The 26,697-nt window shown below is 42.5% G+C and overlaps 1 protein-coding gene across 1 annotated transcript in view; it reads left to right on the top strand.

The window, feature by feature from the left end:
- The first annotated feature begins 13,669 nt into the window (after positions 1 to 13,669).
- gtpbp2b (GTP binding protein 2b) overlaps positions 13,670 to 26,697 on the top strand; it is a 28,143-nt gene continuing 15,115 nt past the window's right edge. Inside the window, exons 1-6 of the mRNA XM_085409125.1 lie at positions 13,670 to 14,064; positions 15,848 to 15,874; positions 20,164 to 20,348; positions 22,066 to 22,177; positions 22,396 to 22,593; positions 23,736 to 23,910. Of these exons, the coding sequence (XP_085265251.1) occupies positions 13,876 to 14,064; positions 15,848 to 15,874; positions 20,164 to 20,348; positions 22,066 to 22,177; positions 22,396 to 22,593; positions 23,736 to 23,910 (886 nt within the window). The 5' untranslated portion in view covers positions 13,670 to 13,875. The remainder of the gene's footprint in view (positions 14,065 to 15,847; positions 15,875 to 20,163; positions 20,349 to 22,065; positions 22,178 to 22,395; positions 22,594 to 23,735; positions 23,911 to 26,697) is intronic.

Genomic DNA, 26,697 nt, shown 5'->3' with positions numbered 1-26,697 from the left:
TGCTGGACAGGTGGGACCCCTTTTCAGGTCAGCTCGAGCAGACCTGTACAGAGCTCTGTCAACAGACCTACAGGGAGTGCAGAATTATTAGGCAAGTTGTATTTTTGAGGAATAATTTTATTATTGAACAACAACCATGTTCTCAATGAACCCAAAAGACTCATTAATATCAAAGCTGAATGTTTTTGGAAGTAGTTTTTATTTTTATTTTTTTTGTTTTAGTTATTTTAGGGGGATATCTGTGTGTGCAGGTGACTATTACTGTGCATAATTATTAGGCAACTTCACAAAAAACAAATATATACCCATTTCAATTATTTATTTTTACCAGTGAAACCAATATAACATCTCCACATTCACAAATATACATCTCAGAATCAGAATCAGAATCAGAATCAGAATCGTGTTTATTGGCCAAGTACTGTATATGTGCAGACACATACAGGGAATTTGGTTCCGGTAGATGGTGGCTCTCAAGCACAGCAATGTAAATCTCACACACACACACACAAGTGTCTATATATACACATTACACATACATACACAAAGCTATGTAAACCAACTATAAATAACGAATCTAACCTTATATACATAAAATACAGAAATGAATGAGGTGGAATGAATACTACAAAATGTACATAAGGTGCAGTTGCAGTCTGGCAGTGGGAGCAGTGTGACAGGTCAACTGTTAAGAAGGGAGATGGCGAGGAGAAAGAAACTGTTCCTGTGTCGGGTGGTCCTGGTCTGCAGGCTTCTGTACCGTCTGCCAGAGGGCAGCAGATCAAAAAGTCTGTGTGCAGGGTGTGAGGGGTCTGCGATGATTTTCCCTGCCCGTTTCCTGGTTCTTGAGAGGTACAGATCCTGGATGGAGGGCAGGGGGGTGCCGATGATCCTTTCTGCTGCCCGTACAGTCTGCTGCAGTCTGCTCCTGTCCTGTTTAGTGGCTGCTCCATACCAGACTGTGATGGAGGAGCACAGGACAGACTCAATGACCGCAGTGTAGAACTGGATCAGCAGCTCCTGTGGAAGACTGTACTTCCCCAGTTGTCTCAGGAAGTACATCCTCTGCTGGGTCTTTTTGAGGATGGAGTTGATGTTGGTCTCCCACTTCAGGTCCTGGGAGATGGTTGTACCCAGGAACTTGAAGATCTTCACAGTCGACACAGGGCTGTCTGATATGGTGAGGGGGAGCAGAGTTGAGGGATGTCTCCTGAAGTCCACTGTCATCTCTACAGTCTTAAGAGTGTTCAGCTCCAGATTGTGCTGACTGCACCAGAGTACCAGCCGCTCAACTTCCTGCCGGTATGCAGACTCATCACCATCTTGAATGAGGCCAATGACAGTGGTGTCATCTGCAAACTTTAGGAGTTTGACAGCAGAGTTATTGGAGGTGCAGTCGTTAGTGTAGAGGGAGAACAGTAGTGGTGAGAGGACACATCCTTGAGGGCACCAATACTGAGGGACCGGGTTTCAGAGGTGATCTCCCCCAGCCTCACTTGTTGCTTTCTGTCTGTCAGGAAGCTGGTGATCCACTGACAGGTAGCTGGTGACACGCTGAGCTGGGAGAGTTTGGAGGAAAGAAGTTCAGGCACAATGGTGTTAAAAGCCGAACTAAAGTCCACAAACAGGACCCTGGCATAAGTTCCCGGGCGGTCAAGGTGTTGCAGGATGTAATGCAGCCCCATGTTCACTGCATCATCCACTGACCTGTTTGCCCGGTAGGCAAACTGCAGAGGGTCCAGCTGGTGGCCTGTAATGTCTTTCAGATGGGCTAACACTAGTCGTTCGAAGGATTTCATGACCACAGACGTCAAGGCGACAGGTCTGTAGTCATTCAGTCCTGTGATGGTGGGTTTCTTGGGAACAGGGATGATGGTGGAGCGTTTGAAGCAGGAGGGAACTTCACACAGCTCCAGGGATCTGTTGAAGATGCGAGTAAAGATGGGAGCCAGCTGTTCAGCACAGGTTTTGAGGCAGGAGGGTGAGACGCCATCTGGTCCGGGGGCTTTCCTGGGCTTCTGTTTCTGGAATAGTCGGCTCACATCCTGAGTGTGTATTCTTAGTTTCAGGGAGGAGGAAAGGGGGGTGAGAGGTGTGGTGGAGGTCGTTGAGTCTGGGTTGGAGAGGGTGGTGGTGGTCGTTGAGTCTGGATTGGGGAGGGTGGGGGTGGTCGTTGAGTCTTGATTGGGGAGGGGCAGGGTGAAGGGGGGAGAGGTGGAAGGTGTGTTGGGGGTCAATGTCTGAAGCAATGTCCCTGGGGAGGGGAGGGTGGGGCGTGGGAGTCTGTCCGTCTCAAGCCTGCAATAGAAAGTGTTTAACTCGTTGGCCAGGTCTTTGTTTGCTTCAATAGTGGGTGGGGGGCGTCTGTAGCTGGTGATTTCCTGCAGGCCCCTCCACATTGACGCAGGGTCGTTGGCTGAGAGCCGTTCTTCCAGCTTCTGGGAGTAGATCCTTTTAGCTGCTTTGATCTCCTTGGTCAGTGTGTTCCTGGCTTGCTTGTACAGGACCCTGTCACCACTTCTGTAGGCGTCCTCCTTGGCCTTGCGAAGATGTTGGAGTTTAGGAGTGAACCATGGTTTATTGTTGTTGTATGTGCAAAAGGTCTTTGTTGGCACACACGCGTTGTAGGGTAATTTCCAATAAACCAAGTTCAAAAAAGAAGAGTCTATGGCTGACGCGTGTTCCTGGTTTCCAAAAGAAATGCTTCCAGTTGCATTATGATTTGAAGACTGTTTATTTATTACAAACGGAAGATGTAACAATGAACTCCTTCCTAAAAAACATGAAAGTTCCAAAAAATAGCAGTTATCCAGAACTAGCTGTGCACACGGTCAGAAAACCGTGAGACTCCTAACCTCTCTGTCCATGCTCCTCCCCTTCCCTCTCACACAGGGTTTCATGCTACTATTGCACTTACATAATGAATCTATGAATAATAAAACAAACATGAACTCAATCGTAAATAAAATATAAAGCAGACGTCTGGCGCTTACAACATGACAAAATATTATTTATAGACAAATGAATTGTCCAATACTTTGCCAATCAGCTTTGCAAAGTATATTAAGGCTGGTTTCTGTCCATTTCCAAAAGAACAGGTGAAAAAGAATAAGAAAGAAAAGAAGGAAAGAGAGAAAGAAGGAAAGAGCCAGAGGTTGCTAGCACATGGCTCATCGTAGGGGCTTAGTCTTTACCACTAGCCCATTCAGATTCCACAAGCAGACAAATCTTGGTGATGGGTCTGTCCAAAACATTAGTCTTTGTCTTTATCCGTACTCGGCGAACGAGACCCTTCTTGTCTGGAACTGTTTTGATGATCTTTCCCATAATCCATGAATTTCGTGGTGCACAGTCGTCCACAAGAAGAACAACATCTCCTTCTGCAAAGTTTCTTGATGCTGTGGCCCACCGCTGACGTTCCTGAAGTTGAGGTAGGTATTCTTTAGTCCATCTCTTCCAAAATAGATTGGACATATATTGCACCTGTTTCCATCTACGTCGTGAGTAAAGGTCATTCTGGTCAAACAATCCTGGAGGCAATGAAGATTTTGTTTTCAACAACAAAAGATGATTAGGTGTCAGAGCCTCCAAATCATTTGGGTCGCTTGATGCCCTGGTGATTGGTCGGCTGTTGATGATCGACTCTGCCTCACATAAGACTGTATGAAGGCATTCTTCTTCCAGAACTTGTTCTCTCACAGTAGAATTCAGCACTTTTCGTATTGATCTTATCAACCTCTCCCATGCTCCGCCATGATGTGAAGCAGTGGGAGGGTTAAATGTCCACTTAATTCCATGCTGTTGAAATAGATGCTGAAACGGTGAAGTGTTCCAGTCAGCGATTGCTTCCTTCAGCTCACGATTGGCAGCAACAAAATTTGTCCCATTATCTGAGCGAATCGCCCTCACTTGTCCTCTCCGTGCTATGAAGCGCCGGATTGCATTTATGCATGAATCTGTGTCTAATGATGAGGCCAGCTCTATGTGTACTGCACGAACCGCTAAACAAGTGAATATAACACCATATCTTTTTAAGATGGTTCTTCCACGTCTTACTTCGAATGGGCCGAAGTAGTCTACACCAACCCGGGTGAAGGGTGGATCATCTGGCAACACTCGCTCTTGTGGAAGATCAGCCATCAGTTGTTTCCCAACTCTCCCATGCAAGCGACGACATGTCACACACTTTGCGATGATCTTTCTAATGGCTGTGTTGGCACTTGGGATCCAAAACTTCTGTCGCAATTCAGAGAGCATGTGATTGCGCCCTCCATGCCCAGTTTCTTCATGTATCTGTTGGAGGACTAAGTCAGAAATGTGAAAGTCTCTAGACAGGATAATAGGCTGCTTAGCGATTTCCGGCATAGCTGCCCAGCTCAATCTTCCACCAACTCTCAACAGATCTTCCTGTAGTACAGGGTTCAGTTTGTATAAATGGCTGTTGCGCTTCACACTTTGTCCCTTGTGAAGAGCTGAAACCTCTTCCGAGAATTTCTCCTTTTGGCAAAATCTGATTATATCGAGCTCTGCTTGATTCAGGTCTTCCACTGAAATTTGTGTAGGCTTAAAGCTTGTCCTGAAACTGTCAATCTGACTTTGCCTCAGCTGTCGATCATTGTCAAGGCTATTCTCCACACTGGTTACGCATAGCTCTTTACGTTTTTGACAGAGACTCCAAAGTAAGGCTTTAAGTTTCAGGAACCACGCCACCACTCTTTTCAACTTTGTCCATGATGAGAAGTAATTTATCAGTCTCTTGAATGGAGCAACATTTTCTTCCACCTCTATTTTGTTTACTGTGGCTCTCTTGATCTCAGGATCACCAGAAGTGATTTCCGAACAATTCAGTGCAGTGTTAGGCCAAAACTCTACTGGACTGCGAAGAAAATCTGGCCCAGACACCCACGTTCTGTTCTTCATAAATTCATCTACTCTTTGCCCTCTTGAGGCGCAGTCAGCAGGATTCTTGTCTGTGCTGATGTGTTTCCACTGTTCCACATCAGAGCCTTTCAGAATAGCTGCAACTCTGTTTGCCACAAACGTACGAAAACGCGTGGTCTCATTCCGGAGATACTGGAGCACCACCGTACTGTCTGTCCAAAAAACTGATTCTGCAAGGTTCAGTTGTAGCTCTCTTCTCAGGACACTATCCATCCTAATGGCTACTGTAGCAGCAGTCAATTCCAGACGGGGTATGGTAGGAGGCCTGAGAGGCGCCACTCTGGACTTGCCCATCATAAATGCACATTGTGTCTCATTGCTCGTGTTACGCATGAGTAGGTAGCTGACTGAGCCATATGCATCCTCACTTGCATCTGCAAAGTGATGTAGTTGTGCAAATACATCATTTCCAAAATCTTTGGGCTTGAAACATCTTGCAACTGAGAAGTGTTCCAAAGCAGGAAGGCTGGTTAACCAGTCAGTCCACCGCCTCTTTATGTGCTCAGGTAAGTCGTCATCCCACCCGATCTTCAATCTGCACAATTCCTGCAGGATAATCTTTGCTGGCAAGACTGCTGGCGCCAAAATGCCTAATGGGTCATACACTGATCCAATGACAGAAAGAAGTCCTCTTCTTGTGAATGGGCGATCTTTGATGTTGATCTTAAATCTGAATGTGTCTGACTCAACACACCAATTGAGACCAAGGGCCCTCTCAAGTGGAAGTTTGCCATGATCCAGGTCCAGGCTTTTCATTTCTGCTGCCAGTTCAGACTTTGGGATGGAGTCAAGCACCTTCCTTCGGTTGCTCACCCATTTGTTGAGACGGAAGCCTCCGTTGGCACAGATTTTCATTAGATCTTGACACATTGATATAGCTGCCTCCTCCGTAGCGACAGACTTGAGACAGTCATCAACGTAAAAGTTCTGCAATACTGTTTGAACAACTTCAGCTCTGAACTGCCTACTCTGGTCTTCAGCACACTTCCTCAAAGCGAAATTGGCACAACTGGGTGAGGATGTGGCCCCAAACAAATGCACAGTCATCTTGTGCTCAGTCAAAGCTTGATTGCAGTCGCCACCTGTCCACCAGAGGAACCTAAGTAAGTCAGAGTCACCGTCAGGCACCTTCACCTGGTGAAACATTGCTTCAACGTCTGCCATAATTGCAACAGGTTCCTGTCTAAATCGTATGACAACACCAATGAGACTGCTGGTCAAATCTGGACCCTGAAGAAGTTGATCATTCAGGGATGTGCCCTGATAGGATGCTGCACAGTCGAACACAACTCTTAATTTCTGCTTCACAGGGTGGTACACGGCGTGATGGGGTATATACCACACTTTTCCTTCTTTGTGCGCCAGTTCATCATTTGACAGTTGTACTGCATAGCCCTTTTTAAGAAGGTCTTCCATGAAGTCTGTGTACTCTTGTCGGAAGCAGTCATTCCTGAGAAATTTAAGCCTCAAGTTACGTGCTCGTTGTTCAGCGACTGAGCGATTATTTGGCATGTTGACCAATCTGTTCTTCAGAGGTAGACATATTGTATAGTGGCCATCCATCAGTTTTGCAGATTCCATGGCCATGTCCATAAACTGATGGTCCTCTCTTGACATTTCCACTTCATCATGTTTTCCTCCCTCTGGAAAATCCACCATGAACTGTTGAAGCCACAGCTTCTCTAAACGGCTCACTGATATGCGGTTTGCATTAGCCTTGGCTGGGTTTCTCTTGTCTGCATGACAGCCAGTTTCTCTCAAAGGTCCATTCACAGTCCAACCTAGCTTGGTTCTTACAGCATACGGTCCATTACCTACACTGCTTACAACCTCCCATGGCTCCATTGCTTTAGGTACATTTGCTCCGATAAGCAATCCAATGTCAGTCTCAATTCGAGGCAGTTTTACTTCTTTAAGGTAAGGCCACTTTTCGAGATCTTTCTGTAGGGGTATGTTTTCCTTTCCTACAGGTATTGTCCTTTGTGTGAAGACATCTGGCAGATCAATAAAGTCGTCACCAGATAAACTACTGACCTCCAAGCCTGACACTACATGAGTACAGACAGGTTTCTCTTCATTCATAGTTTTCAGTAGTATGTCAGTTTTCCTTCCAGTGATCTTCAATTTGTCCATTAATGTCTCTGTACAGAATGTGGCAGAGCTTCCTGGGTCCAAGAAGGCGTAAGTCTGCACTACTACACTTCCCTTTTTGGCTTTGACCTGTACAGGAACTATTGCAAGTGTGCAGTCATCTTCCCCGGCCCCAGCTGGCCCACAATCCTCAGACTCTGCACAGACAAAGGCACTTAAGATTGTTTGACTTTCACTGTTCTTAGTTTTCTTCTCTGTGTCAGCGTCTGTGTCCCTTTTCTTGATATGCAACAATGTATGATGAGCAAGAGAACATACCTCACAGCTCACCTTTCTCTTACAAAGTTTGCTCATGTGACCTTGCTTCAAACAGCTAAAACACAGTCCTTTGCCTTTCAAAAATTCCAACTTTTCGTTGTGTGGCTTGCCCTTAAACTTACCACACAGGTCTATGATGTGCCCACCGTTACAGAACAGACATGCCTGTGGAGTGGGTTTCACATAATTTGTGTTTTCCATTGGCTTTGTGTCTTTCTCCTGAATGTCCAGTGGTATGGCACTGGTGGTGAATGACTTCTTCATTACAACCCTTTTCTGATCCTTGTTACTGTTTTGTTTAATGGTGAATGGTTTAGCAGTGGTGCTATCCTTTATGTCACCAAAAACAGGGTGAAGTGCAATTTTGGCTTGTTTATTAATAAACTCCACCAAATCATTGAACTTGACTCGTCTGTCGCCTCGCTCTTGCATACCACACACAACAGATCTCCACCTTTCACGTAACTTGTATGGAAGTTTTGCTACAATGGCTTTCAGGCTTGCGACGTTATCAAGTTCCTCCATGTAACTCACTTCAGCCATGGTGTTACAGCAAGCTGTCAGAAAGAGTGAAAACGCATTTAAAGCTTCTGCATCTTCTGGCTTGATAGGTGACCAGTTTGAGACCTTGTTCATGTAGGCTACAGCAACTTTGTAGTCATTTCCGAAATGCTCTTTGAGGAGCTGTTTAGCCTTGTGATAGCCTACATCTGGCTTCATATGAAGGCAGCTCTTTATTAGCTCTTTCGGCTGTCCATTAGTGAACTGCTCTAAGAAGTAGAGGCGATCCTTAGGACTTTCAGTGCGAGACTCTACTCCGTGCTCAAAGGCGCTTACAAATGTATTGTAATCTAGAGGATCACCACTGAAGGTAGGGATGTCTAAAGGTGGCAATGTCATCATTTTTTGTTGTTTCACCATCAGCTCCGTTATATTATTCTGACGTGTCATAACAGTACAGAGTGTTTCAACTGCTTGCTCATCTGCTGCAAAATCCACTCTAGACTGCTGCGTACCAATAGGGTGATTTTGTAAAGGCATGAATTCCCCATATCCATTTTCTGTGTTGGTGACTGGAGTTTGACTTACAGGTAATGGTATGAATCCAGAATCAATAGTCGTTGGGTATGCAGGACTCACATGTGACGAGCGCTCATTTTCAAAATTCTCTAATACCTTTATTTTAGCATCAGAGGCGGCAATAGCAGTTTGCAGATCTAGCTGCTCTCTTTTTGCTTTCAACTCAGTTTCCTGTCGTTCAAGCTCTTGTTTTTGTTTGAGAGCAGTTGCTTGTGCGAGCAATGTGGCTCTCTCCATTTCAGCTTTGAGGCGTACTGAGGAAGCAGTGGACACTTGGCTCCCAACGGCTGACCTGCGCCTCCTGCTTTTACTGCTTAATGCAGCGGACATCACAGAAACACTGTCGGAAGGCTGGATGTCTGCATCACACTGTCTAGCTTGTTCTGTGCGCTCCTCAGCTGCTTTAACCCATGTTTCCACATGTTGCATAAATCCACGAATACGACTAGCATTAGGTTCATACCAAGAACTTTGGTCCTTTTCAAATTCTTCCTCATGCATTAATACTCTCAAACTATCATTTATCTTACGCAGTTCTCCAAATGAATCTTGGTAGTCTAAACGCAATTTCTGCTTAACAGCATTCACGTTAGCATCATCTTCCATTAGCCGTTCGAGCTGATTAGCTTGGCTAGTTAGGTGGCCTAGCTTAGCCTTTCTAGACTGGGTCAACCTGTGCAGCTTTTCCTCGACAGCCTTTTCTGTCATTTTTGATTCTCTTTTTCCACACACTGGTTCTTCATCACTCTCATGCATTATGACAAATTTCCACAGTAGCAAAGCTTGTTTTCACTGCTTACCGTGATTCTTCCTCCAAGTAGGCTATTGCCTTCAATCCACAGTGCACGGCGTTGCTAAACATGATCCTTTTCAGTATTCCTTTTCCCAAAAAAGGAGCAAGAAGGTTTTCTGACTAAATGTAGGGTAATTTCCAATAAACCAAGTTCAAAAAAGAAGAGTCTATGGCTGACGCGTGTTCCTGGTTTCCAAAAGAAATGCTTCCAGTTGCATTATGATTTGAAGACTGTTTATTTATTACAAACGGAAGATGTAACAATGAACTCCTTCCTAAAAAACATGAAAGTTCCAAAAAATAGCAGTTATCCAGAACTAGCTGTGCACACGGTCAGAAAACCGTGAGACTCCTAACCTCTCTGTCCATGCTCCTCCCCTTCCCTCTCACACAGGGTTTCATGCTACTATTGCACTTACATAATGAATCTATGAATAATAAAACAAACATGAACTCAATCGTAAATAAAATATAAAGCAGACGTCTGGCGCTTACACGCGTCTTCACAGAAACTGATGTATGATGTCACAGTGTCCGTGAGCTCATCTAGGTTCTCAGATGCAGCTTCAAAAACAGTCCAATCAGTGGAGTCAAAACAGTCCTGCAGTTCCTGCTTTGCTGCGTTAGTCCACTTCTTCACAGTTTTGACTACAGGCTTGGCACGTTTGAGTTTTTGCCTATAAACTGGAATAAGATGGACCATGCAGTGATCAGAATGTCCCAAAGCTGCCCGGGGCACAGAGCGATAGGCATCTTTTAGAGTGGTGTAGCAGTGATCCAGTATGATGTTGTCCCTGGTGGGGCAGTCTATATGCTGTCTGTATTTAGGGAGTTCGTAGTTTAGGTTTGCTCTGTTAAAATCCCCAAGAATAATTGTAAAGGAATCCGGGAATTTCCTCTCCAGGGTAGTAATCTGGTCAGCCAGCTCGCACAGTGCGTTGTTCGCGTTGGCCTGTGGAGGGATGTAAACTCCGACCAGCATGAAGGAAGAAAACTCCCGCGGTGAATAAAAAGGTTTACAGTTGATGAGAAAACTTTCCAAGTGTGGGCTGCAGTGTTTCTGTAACACTGTGACATCAGTACACCAACCTTCATTAATGTAGAAGCAGACTCCACCACCCTTTGTTTTCCCTGAGAGCTCTGTTTCGCGGTCCGCCCGGTGAAGTTGGAAGCCCGGCAGATTTAAGACAGCGTCTGGGACTCGCTCACTGAGCCAGGTTTCAGTGAAGCAGAGGGCAGCAGAGCGTGCAAAGTCCTTGTTAGTCCGGTTTAAGAGCAGTAATTCGTCGACTTTGTTTGGAAGAGAGCGGAGATTCGCGAGGTGAATGGAGGGGAGTGCCGTGCGGAATCCTTGCCGACATTCAAAAACAAAACAACAACAAATCAGCGACCAATATAGCCACCTTTCTTTGCAAGGACACTCAAAAGCCTGCCATCCATGGATTCTGTCAGTGTTTTGATCTGTTCACCATCAACATTGCGTGCAGCAGCAACCACAGCCTCCCAGACACTGTTTAGAGAGGTGTACTGTTTTCCCTCCTTGTAAATCTCACATTTGATGATGGACCACAGGTTCTCAATGGGGTTCAGATCAGGTGAACAAGGAGGCCATGTCATTAGTTTTTCTTCTTTTATACCCTTTCTTGCCAGCCACGCTGTGGAGTACTTGGACGCGTGTGATGGAGCATTGTCCTGCATGAAAATCATGTTTTTCTTGAAGGATGCAGACTTCTTCCTGTACCACTGCTTGAAGAAGGTGTCTTCGAGAAACTGGCAGTAGGACTGGGAGTTGAGCTTGACTCCATCCTCAACCCGAAAAGGCCCCACAAGCTCATCTTTAATGATACCAGCCCAAACCAGTACTCCACCTCCACCTTGCTGGCGTCTGAGTCAGACTGGAGCTATCTGCCCTTTACCAATCCAGCCACGGGCCCATCCATCTGGCCCATCAAGACTCACTCTCATTTCATCAGTCCATAAAACCTTAGAAAAATCAGTCTTGAGATATTTCTTGGCCCAGTCTTGACGTTTCAGCTTGTGTGTCTTGTTCAGTGGTGGTCGTCTTTCAGCCTTTCTTGCACTGAACATAAGTTCCCTGCAATTTCTGAAGAATATTACAGTAAATCTGGCTGAAACTTGGCCCAGACGTACAGCAGGTTTCCCGGAGGAGGGATGTGTTGAAAGTTGGACCTCAACTACTCAGGATGATTTTTAATGAATTTTTGAAAATTGACATAATTCTACTGTATTGGCCGACTGCATTGGATACAAGTACCCATTAATTTCTGAGGAATTCTACAGTAAATCTTGGTGAAACCTGGCACACAGGTACAGTAGGTGTCCTAGAGGAGGGATGTGTTGAAAGTTGTACATCAACTACTCAGGATGATTTTTCATGAATTTTTGAAAATTGACATAATTGTATTGGCTGACTGCATTGGATACAAGTACCCTTTAATTTCTGAGGAATTCTACAGTAAATCTGGCTGAAACCTGGCACACAGGTACAGTAGGTGTCCTAGAGGGGGGATGTGTTGAAAGTTGTACATCAACTACTCAGGATGATTTTTAATGAATTTTTGAAAATTGACATAATTGTAGTTTATTGGCCGACTGCATTGAATACAAGTACCCTTTAATTTCTGAGGAATTCTACAGTAAATCGGGCTGAAACCTGGCACACAGGTACAGTAGGTGTCCCAGAGGGGGGATGTGTTGAAAGTTGGACATCAACTACTCAGGATGATTTTTCATGAATTTTTGAAAATTGACATAATTGTAGTTTATTGGCCGACTGCATTGAATACAAGTACCCTTTAATTTCTGAGGAATTCTACAGTAAATCGGGCTGAAACCTGGCACACAGGTACAGTAGGTGTCCCAGAGGGGGGATGTGTTGAAAGTTGTACATCAACTACTCAGGATGATTTTTAATGAATTTTTGAAAATTGACACAATTGTAGTGTATTGGCTGTATTAGATTGAATAAATGTTTCCATTAATTTCTGAGGAATTCTACAGTAAATTTGGATGAAACTTGGCACACAGGTACAGTAGGTGTCCCAGAGGAGGGATGTGTTGAAAGTTGTACATCAACTACTCAGGATGATTTTTAATGAATTTTTGAAAATTGACATAATTGTAGTGTATTGGCCGACTGCATTGAATACAAGTACCCTTTAATTTCTGAGGAATTCTACAGTAAATCTGGATGAAACTTGGCACACAGGTACAGTAGGTGTCCCAGAGGGGGGATGTGTTGAAAGTTGGACATCAACTACTCAGGATGATTTTTAATGAATTTTTGAAAATTGACACAATTGTAGTGTATTGGCTGTATTAGATTGAATAAATGTTTCCATTAATTTCTGAGGAATTCTACAGTAAATTTGGATGAAACTTGGCACACAGGTACAGTAGGTGTCCCAGAGGGGGGATGTGTTGAAAGTTGTACATCAACTACTCAGGATGATTTTTAATGAATTTTTGAAAATTGACATAATTCTACTGTATTGGCCGACTGCATTGGATACAAGTACCCTGCAATTTCTGAGGAATTCTACAGTAAATCTGGCTGAAACCTGGCACACAGGTACAGTAGGTGTCCCAGAGGGGGGATGTGTTGAAAGTTGTACATCAACTACTCAGGATGATTTTTAATGAATTTCTGAAAATTGACATAATTCTATTGTATTGACTGTATTGAATTGAATATAAGTTTCCTTTAATTTCTGAGGAATTCTACAGTAAATCTGGATGAAACTTGGCACACAGGTACAGTAGGTGTCCCAGAGGGGGGATGTGTTGAAAGTTGTACATCAACTACTCAGGATGATTTTTAATGAATTTCTGACATTTCCATAATTGTATTGACTGTATCGGGACGTTACATTGTAATTTGTGCGCGCGCATGCGCGCGCGACTGTTCGCGCGCGAGCACGTGTGCGCGGGTATAGGCTTTCAATCGGCACATAAAGCGAAAAGGTGCTACCGTAAAGACTGGTGTAAAAGCGCAAGGAAATTTATGCGGCGCGGTACAGGCAGGGATGACACCAAACAGAGAGAGCACAAACGAAACCCTGGGAAACCAAAACACAACAGCATAATACATAACAATATCAAAAGAAAAAGTACAACAACCAAAAACACTGGGTCACCGACCCAGGACCATGATATTTATTTTCCTTCATGCTTCTCTTTTGGAATTCTGCTCATATATCATCTCTTTTACCTTTATTAGAGTAACGGACTTAAGGAAAAAATTCTGTCCAGTGCTATGGACTGTTTTACCCCAGCAACTATCTGATAAGCTTTCAAAATATACAATAAATTAAAAAAAAGTACACAAGTTACACTATAACATTAAACAAACAATGAATTTATTTTGAAGTTTAGGTTCGTTTCCGTTTACGCCCACTGAAATATTTTGAAAGTTGCAGCCGGAAACGTGAGTAGATTAGCCAACTGTTGTGGGGATGCTGAGGAGAGAGCATCCTTCACTGTAGGTTTTCACACACACAGGCCGTGTGTTTTATACGCTGTGATGTTACAACGCCGAGCAGTGTTACATTTTACTTGACTGCCGTGAGTTGCTCTTACACGGAAAACTACGCTTTCAAGCTAAGCTAGGAGCTGACACTCCAAGATTAGCGATGGTGGATTTGTCCGAAGGTGGTGCAGTGTCAGTCGGACACAACAGAGACAGACAGGGATCAGGTTCGGGTAATAATGATAGGATAACGTCGAAGAAGTCGCGAACGAGAAGAGGCAAAAGAGGAAAGAGAAGGAGGAACAAAAAGAACAACAGGAACAAAACGCCACCGCCGTATTTACCACCGGAGGTAGCTACCCTTCTATAGCCTGGGCATGATTATGGGACCTCCAGCCCGCTAAGCTAGCTAGTGATACTGTAGCAAACCATAGTCGAGCGCAGGTTATTTGCGGCTACACTTTGTTTACACCATACAGCTACCTATAACATGGCGGAAAATACTCTTATATGACCTTGATTTTACACAACAATATTTTACCGCTGTCTGGTTTGAAGGAAACTCATTCCACACGCACAGGCCAGAGATTTTGACGCATTCTCATAAAGTGAAGTGAAGAATTCAGCAATACTAATTCAGCAAAATAATCTGTGTTTTTTTCTACATTTTTATAATAGTCAAATACGTTTTAGCTCGACTGGAGCAAAGTTAAGAATGGTGGGAGATATATGGAATAGCAAACCGTTGAGAAAACATATTAAAATGAAGTACGCAGTGCAAAGGCAATTGACTAGTAATTGAGATACTAATCCACTTAATAAAGGAAGTGGCCTGAGCAATCCATTAGATTGTGATTAATCACAATGTAATTTATCGCAGGAAACTGAAATTGCAGGAGGATTTCACTAAATCAGTGGCTCAAGAGTTGGCAGTTCGTCTTGTAATTGGAAGGTTGTTGGTTCAAGCCCCGGCTTGGACAGTCTTGGTTGTTGTGTCCTTGGGCAAGACACTTCACCACTGGTGATGGCCAGAGGGGCCGATGGCGCAATATGGCAGCCTCCCTTCTGTCAATCTGCCCCAGGGCAGCTGTGGCTCCACTGTAGCTTGCCTCCACCAGTGTGTGAATGATTAGTGGAGTTGTAAAGCGCTTTGGGGGTCTCGAAAAGCGCTATATAAATGCAATCCATTATTATTATTAAATCCGGTTGGCAGAAAAGGGCATGCAGTAGGAGGGGCCACATAAGTATGTTTAGCTAAAAGTATGTTTTCTTAACACAGTGATATGTAACAGCACATCTGGAAACCTGACTGTAGTAATAGTGTTTGTTTAGAGTTGATGCTTCACTTAAATAAATACATTAGCAAGATTTTAATGAGAATACACACACACATATATGAATACATCCAGAATACATACATTACTAGATTAATGAAAAGTGTGCGAAGAGAAACTAAGAAAATGGCCCAAAAAATGTCAGGCCCTGAAAAGTTGAAAAAGCAGAATTTGAGGTTGTCCACTAAATCTTGAAAAAAGCAGATCGATGTAGTTAAATCATTTTGTTTCTTAGTTTTTGTCTGTATGTCTAATACAGAGAAAGATCCAAGATGTAAGGAGTATATAAAGAGTAATCTGCCCTCCAATAAGTAGAATACAGCATATAAATATGACAAATTGCAGATTCAGAGATATATGTATGTGTTTTTCTGACTGTATAAGATGACAAACAAATACAAAGAAAACCTTTCAAACATGAAAACACATTAAGTCAATACATATGCTAAGACCTATACTATGAAACTGACAACAGCATGTTGTAGGTAAACAAGTAGTTGAGACACAATTCTGCTGCTATATGCTATATACCTGCTGTTGAGAAACACACCCACAGTGACCTCTCTGGGTGGCGACTTCTAGTGTTTTAGTTCATCCTGGCAGTGATGAATGACGGCTGAGTGTCTCTGTTACCAACATTCTGGGGAGTTGAACACTTTCTTCTGGATTTGAAAATTGAAAAACTGTTGCCAGGGTGGCAACATACCTTTGACTACATGATCTATGTTATAGTTAGAACAGTTTTGTTCATATCATTAATGTGTTAACTAACCTTATCCCTACATTTCTCTACATTTCCAGGCTGAAGAAGGGAACATTGAATATAAGGTAACTAACCTTCTGTTTCTTATCCAAATTATAGAATAGAATAGAATTAAACTTTATTGTCATTGCACATGTCACAGGTACAGGGCAACGAAATGCAGTTTGCATCCATCCAGAAGTGTTTTAGTGATATAGATATATTACAATATATATTAGCAATGATATAGATATGTGAGTATATTACAGAAATGGGTCTATTACGGTATGTAATATGTACACGGTATGAAGTATGTTATGAATATGCTATAACTATAAGTATGTACAGGCTATGAACAGGATATAAATATGAAAAAAAAAACTATACAGAAATATGAGATATACAGCTATACAGAAATGGGAACTATGCAAGTTGTAAACACTTGTAGAATTAAAAATTATCGTATGATTATTTACACAGAACTATGCAGTAGTGCAGTTAAGACGCTATATAAAGTGCTAGTGGTTGTGAGTGGTGGTTCAGTCCATGTTATTATTGTGTGTTTGAGGGTACAGTTGTCCATTGTGTGTGTATGTAGGTGGTTGTGGGTGTGTGTATGTCCAGTCCGTGTGTTAACGTGGGTCAGATGTCAGGAGGCAGAGTTCAGGAGTCTGACAGCTGTGGGGAAGAAGCTGTTCCGGTACCTGGTGGTCTTAGTCCGGAGGCTCCTGTAGCGCCTCCCAGAGGGCAGGAGGGTGAAGAGTCCATGTGATGGGTGACTGGGGTCTTTGATGATTTTCCCAGCCCTCTTCAGACACCGCTTGCTGTAGATGTCTTTTATGGCAGGAAGTGGTGCTCCGGCGATGCGCTGGGCAGTTTTCACGACCCTCTGCAACGCCTTCCGGTCCGAGGCAGAGCAATTCCTGTACCAGACTGTTATACAGTTGGTCAGGATGCTCTCGATGGTGCAGCGATAGAAGTTCACCAGGATGTCTGAGGACAGGTGGTTCTTCCTCAGAGTCCTCAAGAAGAAGAGGCCCTGGTGAGCCTTCTTGACCAGCTTGGAGTAGTTGGTCGTCCAGATGAGATCCTCGGAGATGTGGACTGCCAGGAACTTGAAGCTGCTCACACGCTCCACGGCCGTCCCCTTAATGTGGATGGGTGGATGTGGGTCAGCTATTATGATGTGATGAACTTCTTTTCATTTGTAAGCTGTTAAAGTTTTTTAACCCTCAGCCATAAAAGGTCTTGCCATCACTTGCTGGGCGATGAGCAAGCAGATGGCGTGAACACAAAAGGTTGTGAACGCAATAACTCATGAACGAAGGGATTTAGCTTCAGTTTGATGTCTGCTAAAAGTCTCGAATGAGTTTGAATCTCAGTAGCCTTGACCTCAAGGTCAGATGTCAAGTTTTTAGAAAATCTTGTGAATGTGATAACTCAAGAGAAAGTCCAACTTATTACCACCAGCAGCAACTGTGTGACAGAGAGCATGTTTGGCTACAAATAAAAAAAAATAAAAAAAATAAGAGTCAATTGGTGCTACTAAAAACAGCTATCTGAGAAAGGATTAAATAATTGTGGAAAAGACTAGGAAAATTATGTTGCATATCTTAGATTGATTAGTTAGTTCGTGCACATAAATGGACAAATATTGGGTGATTCCATATTTTTAACCATTTTATGAATAATTAATTCAGCAGTGGGCTAATAAAATGCTTAACATACTAGGAAGGTATTGATAACTACACTAAAAATGTGGTCATCAAAACTGTCACCCAGTGGTGAGGTTGTTGTTAAATGCTGTATATTCTTATTATAGGTATTTTCTTTAGGTTCCTAAAATATCTTCAAAGTTTTGAAATAAACTTGGTGAACCAGCAGGAAGGAACCCGAATTTTGTCTGATTTTAGCCTAATGGCATAAAGGCATCCTTCTTCCTAAGCTCCTTACAGTTCCTAAAATTGATTACTGCCCACTTAAAAACATCAGATTTTTTATCTCTGTCATCTGTTTATGGGCTGGATAGCTGTGCTGAATTAGACCGTCACATGTATTCAGGGTAACTCTGCTCTCATCTGTGAAAACTGCAGTCTGCCAGTGGTGGATCTGCTAATTCTGGTATTCTATGGCATTTTCTATGGCAAATGCCAGTTGGATTCCACTGTGCTGGGCAGGGCCCACTAGAGCAGTGGTTCTCAAAATTTTCACAATGAGTACCACCTCGTCAGTCCAATAATCGACGATGGGCAAAATATCCGCGCATGCGCAGACTTTTTGATGGGCAGAGCAATGTAGTCATGCACGGACTGACATGGACAAACTAATTTCCCCCCAAAAAATTAGGGCTGTCACGATTAACGTGATTAAAATTTTTAACACGCTCAACCAATCTGGACAGCAGAATGAAAAACCTTTGAACGAACTGCCTGAAGTGTGTTGACAGAGACATTTCAGGGATTTTGACTCAGTTTGCGCTCCAGATGGGTTAATTGTTAATCGCGTTAGTCATGATGACGGCACATTAAAGCTGACAGCACTAAAAAAAAATTAAGTATAAACTCGCCAATTTGGGATTTCTTTGGCTTTTAACTGGATGAAAGAGGTAAACCTAAGGATGTAATCAAAGCAGTGTGCTGCTTGTACAGACGTGTTATGCGCGCATAACTTGCATGAGCAGGTACGTGTCCACCATCTGGCTGAGTATGCTAGGCTATCACCAGCTTCTGCAGCTCCATCAACAAGCATTTGGGCACACTCTGAGGAGGGTGCATTTGCTCGCAGATGAAAGAGTTAAAACAGTGTTAGCTCCATCATTATTAGCAAACTTACTCATGGGCAAACAAATAAATAAATCGCTCTTATAAAAACGATCGCTGATGGGCTCAGCCTATTGTCGATAGTAGATATATTCGTCCAATCGCCCAACCCTAGTATGAACCCTACTTCCAGGTCCAAATTGGTCTGCGTTTATTAAGGCTGTTGTGTTTTTAACATGTTTTATTGCTTTGGATCTTGTTCTCTTTAATATGAACAAGCCCCTAAAAAAGGCTGTGATCACTGTCGGCCTTTCTCCGTTTTTATTACCACTGTTCATTTTAAAGCTCAGTTTTTAAAACCTTATGACATAACTACAGCCCAGCCCATGCAGCAGTAAAACTAACCTCATATTGTGGATGGATTGTTTACAGCATCCTGCCATGCAGTTGTATTGGTCCCTAACCATGGGGAACCCTCACATTAACTTTTATTGAATGGAAAAAGATTAGCGTTCATCCTCCAACTTCACTGTGTTTATATTATGCTAACCATCACATAGCACATCATTATATGCACGCTAGCCCAGCTTTAGTACCTTACAAACGTCATTGCTGTTTAGTTTTCTGACTTCATTTATGTCGGAAGTGATAGCACAGCTGTACGTTTTAATTTTTCAGAAATCCCTCAGTCAGAACATGGTATATTATTTAATCTTAAAAATTTGTGGGGCAGACTTCCCACATACCACTAGAGGGAGGGTGATATTAAAGTCCTGTTATTAGTATATGTGAGGGGGCAAACTCCTCAAGATGGGTGGTGACCATGGTGGCCATTTAGAAGTCGGCCATCTTGGATACAACTTTTGTTTATTTCAATAGGAAGAGGGCCATGTGACACATCAAACTTATTGGTAATGTCACAAGAAAAACAATGGTGTGCTTGGTTTCAACGTAACTTGAACAGGACTTTAATATCACCAACCATTCCCATGTTATTATGGTGTATCCATATAAATGGCCCACCCTGTAGTCTGTTTCTGAGTGTTTGGTCAGAGACATTAACAACAACCCTTATGTAGGTTTTCACTTTCAGTAGTATCAATGTTTGTACAAGTAATGTCTATATGTTGATTCATGGTTTTCTTTGGGGGGGTATCTGCTATAAAAAGACATGGCCAGGAAAATCTCCTTCATATTTTTCTGTGTTTAATCATCAGTTACTTTGACACAATGGCATCTGCTGTGATGCTGATGAGGTCTCAGAAGTGTTAGCTTTATTTATATACCTAGATTTACACTATTTCTCTATTGCAGAAAAAGTGTCACATAGTTTGGAATTAAATATTTGTAATTTACAAGGTTTCGAGGGTGCTTTCGACGGTACGTATCCAAGATAAATGACCATAAGTATATGTTTCTGACAGAGTCAAAATTAAATTGAATATAATCAGGACTTTCTGAATCAGAATTAAAGAATTAAATCCTTCAGTTTTGAAAATCTTGGATTTAGTGTAGCTGACTTTTTTTATTTTACCTCAGAACTCCTATGCAAGCAGTGCTCTAGTTAAACTGTGGCCATTTACTACCTGTATCATTATGTATTTTCTATACTGTAGTTGAAGCTGGTCAACCCCACACAGTACCGCTTTGAGCATCTGGCCACACAGCTGAAGTGGCGACTGCAGGAGGGCCGTGGCGAAGCTGTCTACCAGATAGGAGTAGAAGACAATGGTCTGCTAGTCGGCCTGACTGAGGCTGACATGAAGGCCTCACTCAACACTTTAAAGAAGATGGCAGAGAAGTAGGTCATCTTGTACAATTTATTTGCTGACATTAAGACGTCACCAAAGAATATATATAAGTGTCTTCACTCTGGTGTCACTCATTAGTTTTGGACTCCACAATGTTAGTGTCATGCTGGTTCTTTTGCAGCCAGAAATTACTATGTTTGGAGGACAGGGTGGCATGCTAAGTATCTGTTAAGCTTAGCAAGCTTGGTTAGCAAGCTTCATTCATAATATGGATCAGTGTAACATGTAGATTACTGACCCTGATTTTCTGGGGAAACATCGAACCATTCCCAGGCCATCTGTTGGATGTAATCTCTCCAGTAGGTCCTGGGTCTATGCTGGACATGCCTAGCCTGAAAACTATCCAGGAGGCGACAGTCTCAGCTGGCTCCTTTCAATGTGAAGTAGTATCGGCCTATCTGAGCCCCTCCTGAATAACTGAACTGTTAACAAAAACATCAGGACTAGATTAACAAATTTATTTATCAGCAACAGTGCTTCATCTGGTGACATGACTTGACATGACATAAAAGTTTGGAAGGAGCCACCCAACTCCATCAATATATGTCAAACCATGAGCTCCATGAATCCGTACAGTCTGGCTTCAGAACACACCACAGGACTGAGACTACTCTTATCAAAATAGCTAATGACATCATGACAGATGATTTTGGCCACATCAGTATCCTCAAGTTCCCAGATCTTTCTGCAGCTTTTGGCACTTGTTCTCACACCATCCAGCTTTCACATATATCCAGATATCTTGTCCTCACTGGTACTGTAATCTCCTGCTTTCAGTCCTACCTCTCCAACCCAACACAGTTTGTCAGATGGTCTCTGCCTGTGTTGTTACACACAATGTTATCTCAGCACCAAACCCTCCACCCAGTTCCCCCCGCAATTGCTTGTCAAATGTCTGCATTGCTTCAGAACATGGATGTCATCTAACCTACTTCAGCATCAATAGTAATAAAACTGATCTCTTGGTTCTGGCCCCCAAAGCCCTACTGTGGAAAACTGGTGTTCCACTCATTGTCACAGACAGACGCCTCCTCTCACTTTCCCCAGAAGTTCACAACCAGGGTGTTGTTTTGGACTCTGCACTTTAAGTCCAGGCTTATATCCAATCTGCCACAATCTCTCTCAACTTTGGCCATCACTCACTGACTCAGATAACTTCATCCATTAAGGCTTTGTCACCACCTGGCTGGATTACTGCAGTCGGGCCCTGTTCAGAATGTCCAGCAACCCCCTGGGCAGGCATTGTCCAAAACTCAGCACTTTCTAACACACACTAAGCTCTGGAATTAGAGAAGGTTCAGTATATCAGTATTGATTATTAAATATGTAATGCGACATATCCCATCGCAATCTTACTTAAAGTACTAAATACCCAACTCTATGCTGTACTCACCATTAGCAGTCTTGCTAATCTTGAATGTTCTAATGTTTGTTTGTTTATTTAATTGTTTTTTGATAGTAATGTAAAGCAATTTTAATTTTTGTAGTTAACTTTCCACACATGACACAGAATGCCTAATTACATTTTCTTAGGTACATAAATCTACAATCATTAGGCAGGTTTCCAGTCACTGTTTGAAATAAATTGAAACTGGGAGAAGCCGTCTAAGAAAAATTATTACTGCTTTGCTCAGTAAATTGATTGGGATCAGTGTGAACTAAATGAAAATTGAATGATAAAACTTAAGTCTTTTTCTTTCATTTCAGAGTCGGGGCTGACATCACTCTCCTCCGAGAGAGGGAGGTTGACTACGACTCAGACAGAAACACGCGCAAAATTGCAGAAGTCCTTGTTCGAAAAGTTCCTGATGATCAGCAGGTAAGAGTCTGTCTGTTACACATGGTAGAGGAAAAAGAGTCCAGTTGAATCTGGCAAAACAACAGTGGTGTCACAGCAATACTCTAAAAAGGATCACAGCATTGCCCATTTAGGCTTTAACTATAGAGAGCACCAAGGGTTCTTTTTTTAAACAGTGCTGTTTAATGGTTATGAAAATATGATCCCATTTTCTGTCTTGCTGTTTTGGTCTGCAACAGTTCCTGGATCTGCGGGTGGCAGTGCTAGGCAATGTGGACTCTGGGAAGTCAACCTTGCTGGGTGTCCTGACACAAGGCGAGTTGGACAATGGACGAGGCCGTGCACGGCTCAACCTTTTCAGACATTTGCATGAGATCCAGACCGGACGCACCTCCAGTATCAGCTTTGAGATCTTGGGCTTCAACAGCAAAGGAGAGGTAATCCCTTTGCCACTTAGGATATTAGCAATATTCAGAAGTTTACATTCACTATGGACATGAATTCATGCTACCTTGAGGCTTTTAGTGATTTCTTTGAACTGGGCTTTTTCCAGGGTGGAATGATTGTACAGTATACATCTTTAATGACTTTATAAACAACAAATTTAAATCTTTTAACAAGTGGTGTAGAGGGTTCTAGTGTCTTTTAACTTGATATAAATTTCTTGTCACATTTTTGGAGCATGCTTTTGGAATGGATAAAGCAGGCCAACATTAAGCTTCAAGGAATGGTCTTTGCCACACCCTCAACACAAAAATATAAATTTGTGGACTATGCTTAAAAGCCAAATTGATTTCAAGAAAATCACTTCAAATACTCTAAAATTCTAGAGAGTGGTCTAATATTCAGCCAGAAGTAGGCCAGGATCTTTTTAATTGCTGCCAGAAGCATCTGGTCAATGTGGGACATTTAACTTTTGTTTGCTCTGTTTTTTGAAACAGCTTTGTAACTTTATTTAAAGTTCAGTTTGAAATTTTGCATAATGCTCTTCTTTTACCATTGCTAAATTATTTAGATATGTTAAGGACTGTATTCTGTTATCTTTTGTTTATTAGTAGGTTCTAAAATATATTTTGCCTTCACAATCTCTAATGAAATCCTGAAAAAAAAATAATAATAAAGATTTATGGTGTATAACAATTTCACCTTTAGAAGCCCAAAATTACCATCATGCCCATGACGAGTGTATGGAAACTTTTCATTACAACTATATATCAGATATTGACTAATTTATTTCATGGGTCATATTTCTGCTTTGTAGATTGGCCTCTCACCATAGTGTTAAATGCAGTGTGTCAGACACAGTGAAGAACTACAGCATTTGAAATTTGGCAAGTATATTTTTAATGTGCTGCCTAATTGATTCTCTACCTGACTCTTAAAAATCAGTCAGGTAGAGAAAAAACACTTTGTGGTTGTTGTTGCCATTGCTGCACACCACAACTCAGGGTATTAGCATATTTATATTTGTAAACAATCCCTGACAATAAACAATCAAACTGTAAAAACAAAACAAAAGACGTGTTTTATTTCAATTCTGTCCTTTGGTGCAGCCTGTCTTGTATGTTACCTGTAAAAGGTTGTGAACTACAGTGAGTCCAGGACAGCTGAGGAGATCTGCGAAAGTTCTTCCAAGATGATCACCTTCATCGACCTTGCAGGACACCACAAGTATTTAAAGACCACCATCTTCGGCCTCACAAGTTATTGCCCTGACTTTGCCATGCTGGTGGTGAGCGCTAACACTGGTATTGGTAAGTAGCCTGTATTTTGTTTTTTGTGTTTTTTTAATATCTAAAACCTGTGGGTAAGCCACAGATTTACATATCCAGTCAATTGAGAACATGCAAACTCCAGAAAAAATGGCCCAGGAATACCAAGAACCTTTTTAGAGACTTAACAACTGCATCACTATGTCCAAAAGATAAAAATTCTATGTGTAAATTTTGTAGGAATATTGTTTCTAGTTGGACGTGATTGTAGCAGGGTTCTTTTGCTCTTCCAGTGCCTTAACGCAAACTGATACAGTGGGGCAAAAAAGTATTTAGTCAGCCACCGATTGTGCAAGTTCCCCCACCTAAAATGATGACAGAGGTCAGTAATTTGCACCAGAGGTACACTTCAACTGTGAGAGACAGAATGTGAAAAAAAAAAATCCATGAATCCACATGGTAGGATTTGTAAAGAATTTATTCGTAAATCAGGGTGGAAAATAAGTATTTGGTCAATAACAAAAATACAACTCAATACTTTGTAACATAACCTTTGTTGGCAATAACAGAGGTCAAACGTTTACTATAGGTCTTTACCAGGTTTGCACACACAGTAGCTGGTATTTTGGCCCATTCCTCCATGCAGATCTTCTCGAGAGCAGTGATGTTTTGGGGCTGTCGCCGAGCAACACGGACTTTCAACTCCCGCCACAGATTTTCTATGGGGTTGAGGTCTGGAGACTGGCTAGGCCACTCCAGGACTTTCAAATGCTTCTTACGGAGCCACTCCTTTGTTGCCCGGGCGGTGTGTTTTGGATCATTGTCATGTTGGAAGACCCAGCCTCGTTTCATCTTCAAAGTTCTCACTGATGGAAGGAGGTTTTGGCTCAAAATCTCACGATACATGGCCCCATTCATTCTGTCCTTAACACGGATCAGTCGTCCTGTCCCCTTGGCAGAAAAACAGCCCCATAGCATGATGTTTCCACCCCCATGCTTCACAGTAGGTATGGTGTTCTTGGGATGCAACTCAGTATTCTTCTTCCTCCAAACACGACGAGTTGAGTTTATACCAAAAAGTTCTACTTTGGTTTCATCTGACCACATGACATTCTCCCAATCCTCTGCTGTATCATCCATGTGCTCTCTGGCAAACTTCAGACGGGCCTGGACATGCACTGGCTTCAGCAGCGGAACACGTCTGGCACTGCGGGATTTGATTCCCTGCCGTTGTAGTGTGTTACTGATGGTGACCTTTGTTACTTTGGTCCCAGCTCTCTGCAGGTCATTCACCAGGTCCCCCCGTGTGGTTCTGGGATCTTTGCTCACCGTTCTCATGATCATTTTGACCCCACGGGATGAGATCTTGCGTGGAGCCCCAGATCGAGGGAGATTATCAGTGGTCTTGTATGGCTTCCATTTTCTGATGATTGCTCCCACAGTTGATTTTTTCACACCAAGCTGCTTGCCTGTTGTAGATTCACTCTTCCCAGTCTGGTGCAGGTCTACAATACTTTTCCTGGTGTCCTTCGAAAGCTCTTTGGTCTTGGCCATGGCGGAGTTTGGAGTCTGACTGTTTGAGGCTGTGGACAGCTGTCTTTTATACAGATGATGAGTTCAAACAGGTGCCATTCATACAGGTAACGAGTGGGGGACAGAAAAGCTTCTTACAGAAGACGTTACAGGTCTGTGAGAGCCAGAGATTTTCCTTGTTTGAGGTGACCAAATACTTATTTTCCACCCTGATTTACAAATAAATTCTTTACAAATCCTACCATGTGAATTCATGGATTTTTTTTTTCACATTCTGTCTCTCACAGTTGAAGTGTACCTCTGGTGCAAATTACTGACCTCTGTCATCATTTTAAGTGGGGGAACTTGCACAATCGGTGGCTGACTAAATACTTTTTTGCCCCACTGTACGTTATGAACAGAGCAGGTTTCTCTTTGATTGTGTAGGGTTTCATTTGATGAAGACATTATCTAGGAGTTAGTTGGATAAAAGAGGTGTCATGACGTGGTATAAAAGATACAAGAAACAAATGAGATGTGTTGTCTGTCCAAACACACTTGTATTCTACCTGTCGGGATCACTTGGAACCCCGGGCGAGCAGATACTAAAAAGTACCTGGTAACAGGAACTAATGGAAAACCCTATAAAAACTGGCAAACCGTGCCGACTTGCTCTGAGTAGGTACTAATGGAAAAAGGGCTTTGAATTTTGTTTTTATAATTATTCTTTACTTGCTTTCAGACCATTATGCGACCATCTGCAGCTGCAGCTGAAAGAATAAAAACTAAAACTGTCTTATGCAAATTTAAACATTAGTCAAACAGAATACTCATCTACACCTCATCAGATTCTTCCGTGACTTAATGATAGAGGCATTGACAAGTCTGTTAACACACCCAGCATTTTTACAAGCTTTCCTTCATGTGTCAAATAGGCTACACTTTAGTGATAAAGCACCTCTTTTCTGGTCTTACTAACCTATAACATTTAAGACACAGAGTGATTTTAACAATAATCGACTAGGGCTGCTCAATTAATCGAATTTTAATCACGATTACGATCTGGGCTTTCAACGATCATTAAAAATGACTGAGCCGATTATTAGCCCCTCCCTCATTTATCCGCGACACCTTAAAGGCCGGTCCGTGAAAATATTGTCGGGCATAAACCGGTCCGTGGCGCAAAAAAGGTTGGAGACCGCTGATTAAGAGGACCCGAGGGAAGCTCGGAAAGCTAAGCAGAAGTTATTTGGAGAGTGACTGCCGTTGGTTGAAAAGAGAGTTTAAAAAAAAAAACTTCAGTGGTGTTGCACACTA

Source organism: Rhamphochromis longiceps, linkage group LG6, assembly GCF_057381845.1.
Source record: "Rhamphochromis longiceps isolate RC_006_pf linkage group LG6, R_longiceps_female_GT1.1, whole genome shotgun sequence".
In the NCBI taxonomy this organism is placed as follows: Eukaryota; Metazoa; Chordata; class Actinopteri; order Cichliformes; family Cichlidae; genus Rhamphochromis; species Rhamphochromis longiceps.
The sequence above is the reverse complement of the archived record's forward strand: the minus strand, read 5'-3'. Positions and strand labels throughout refer to the sequence as shown.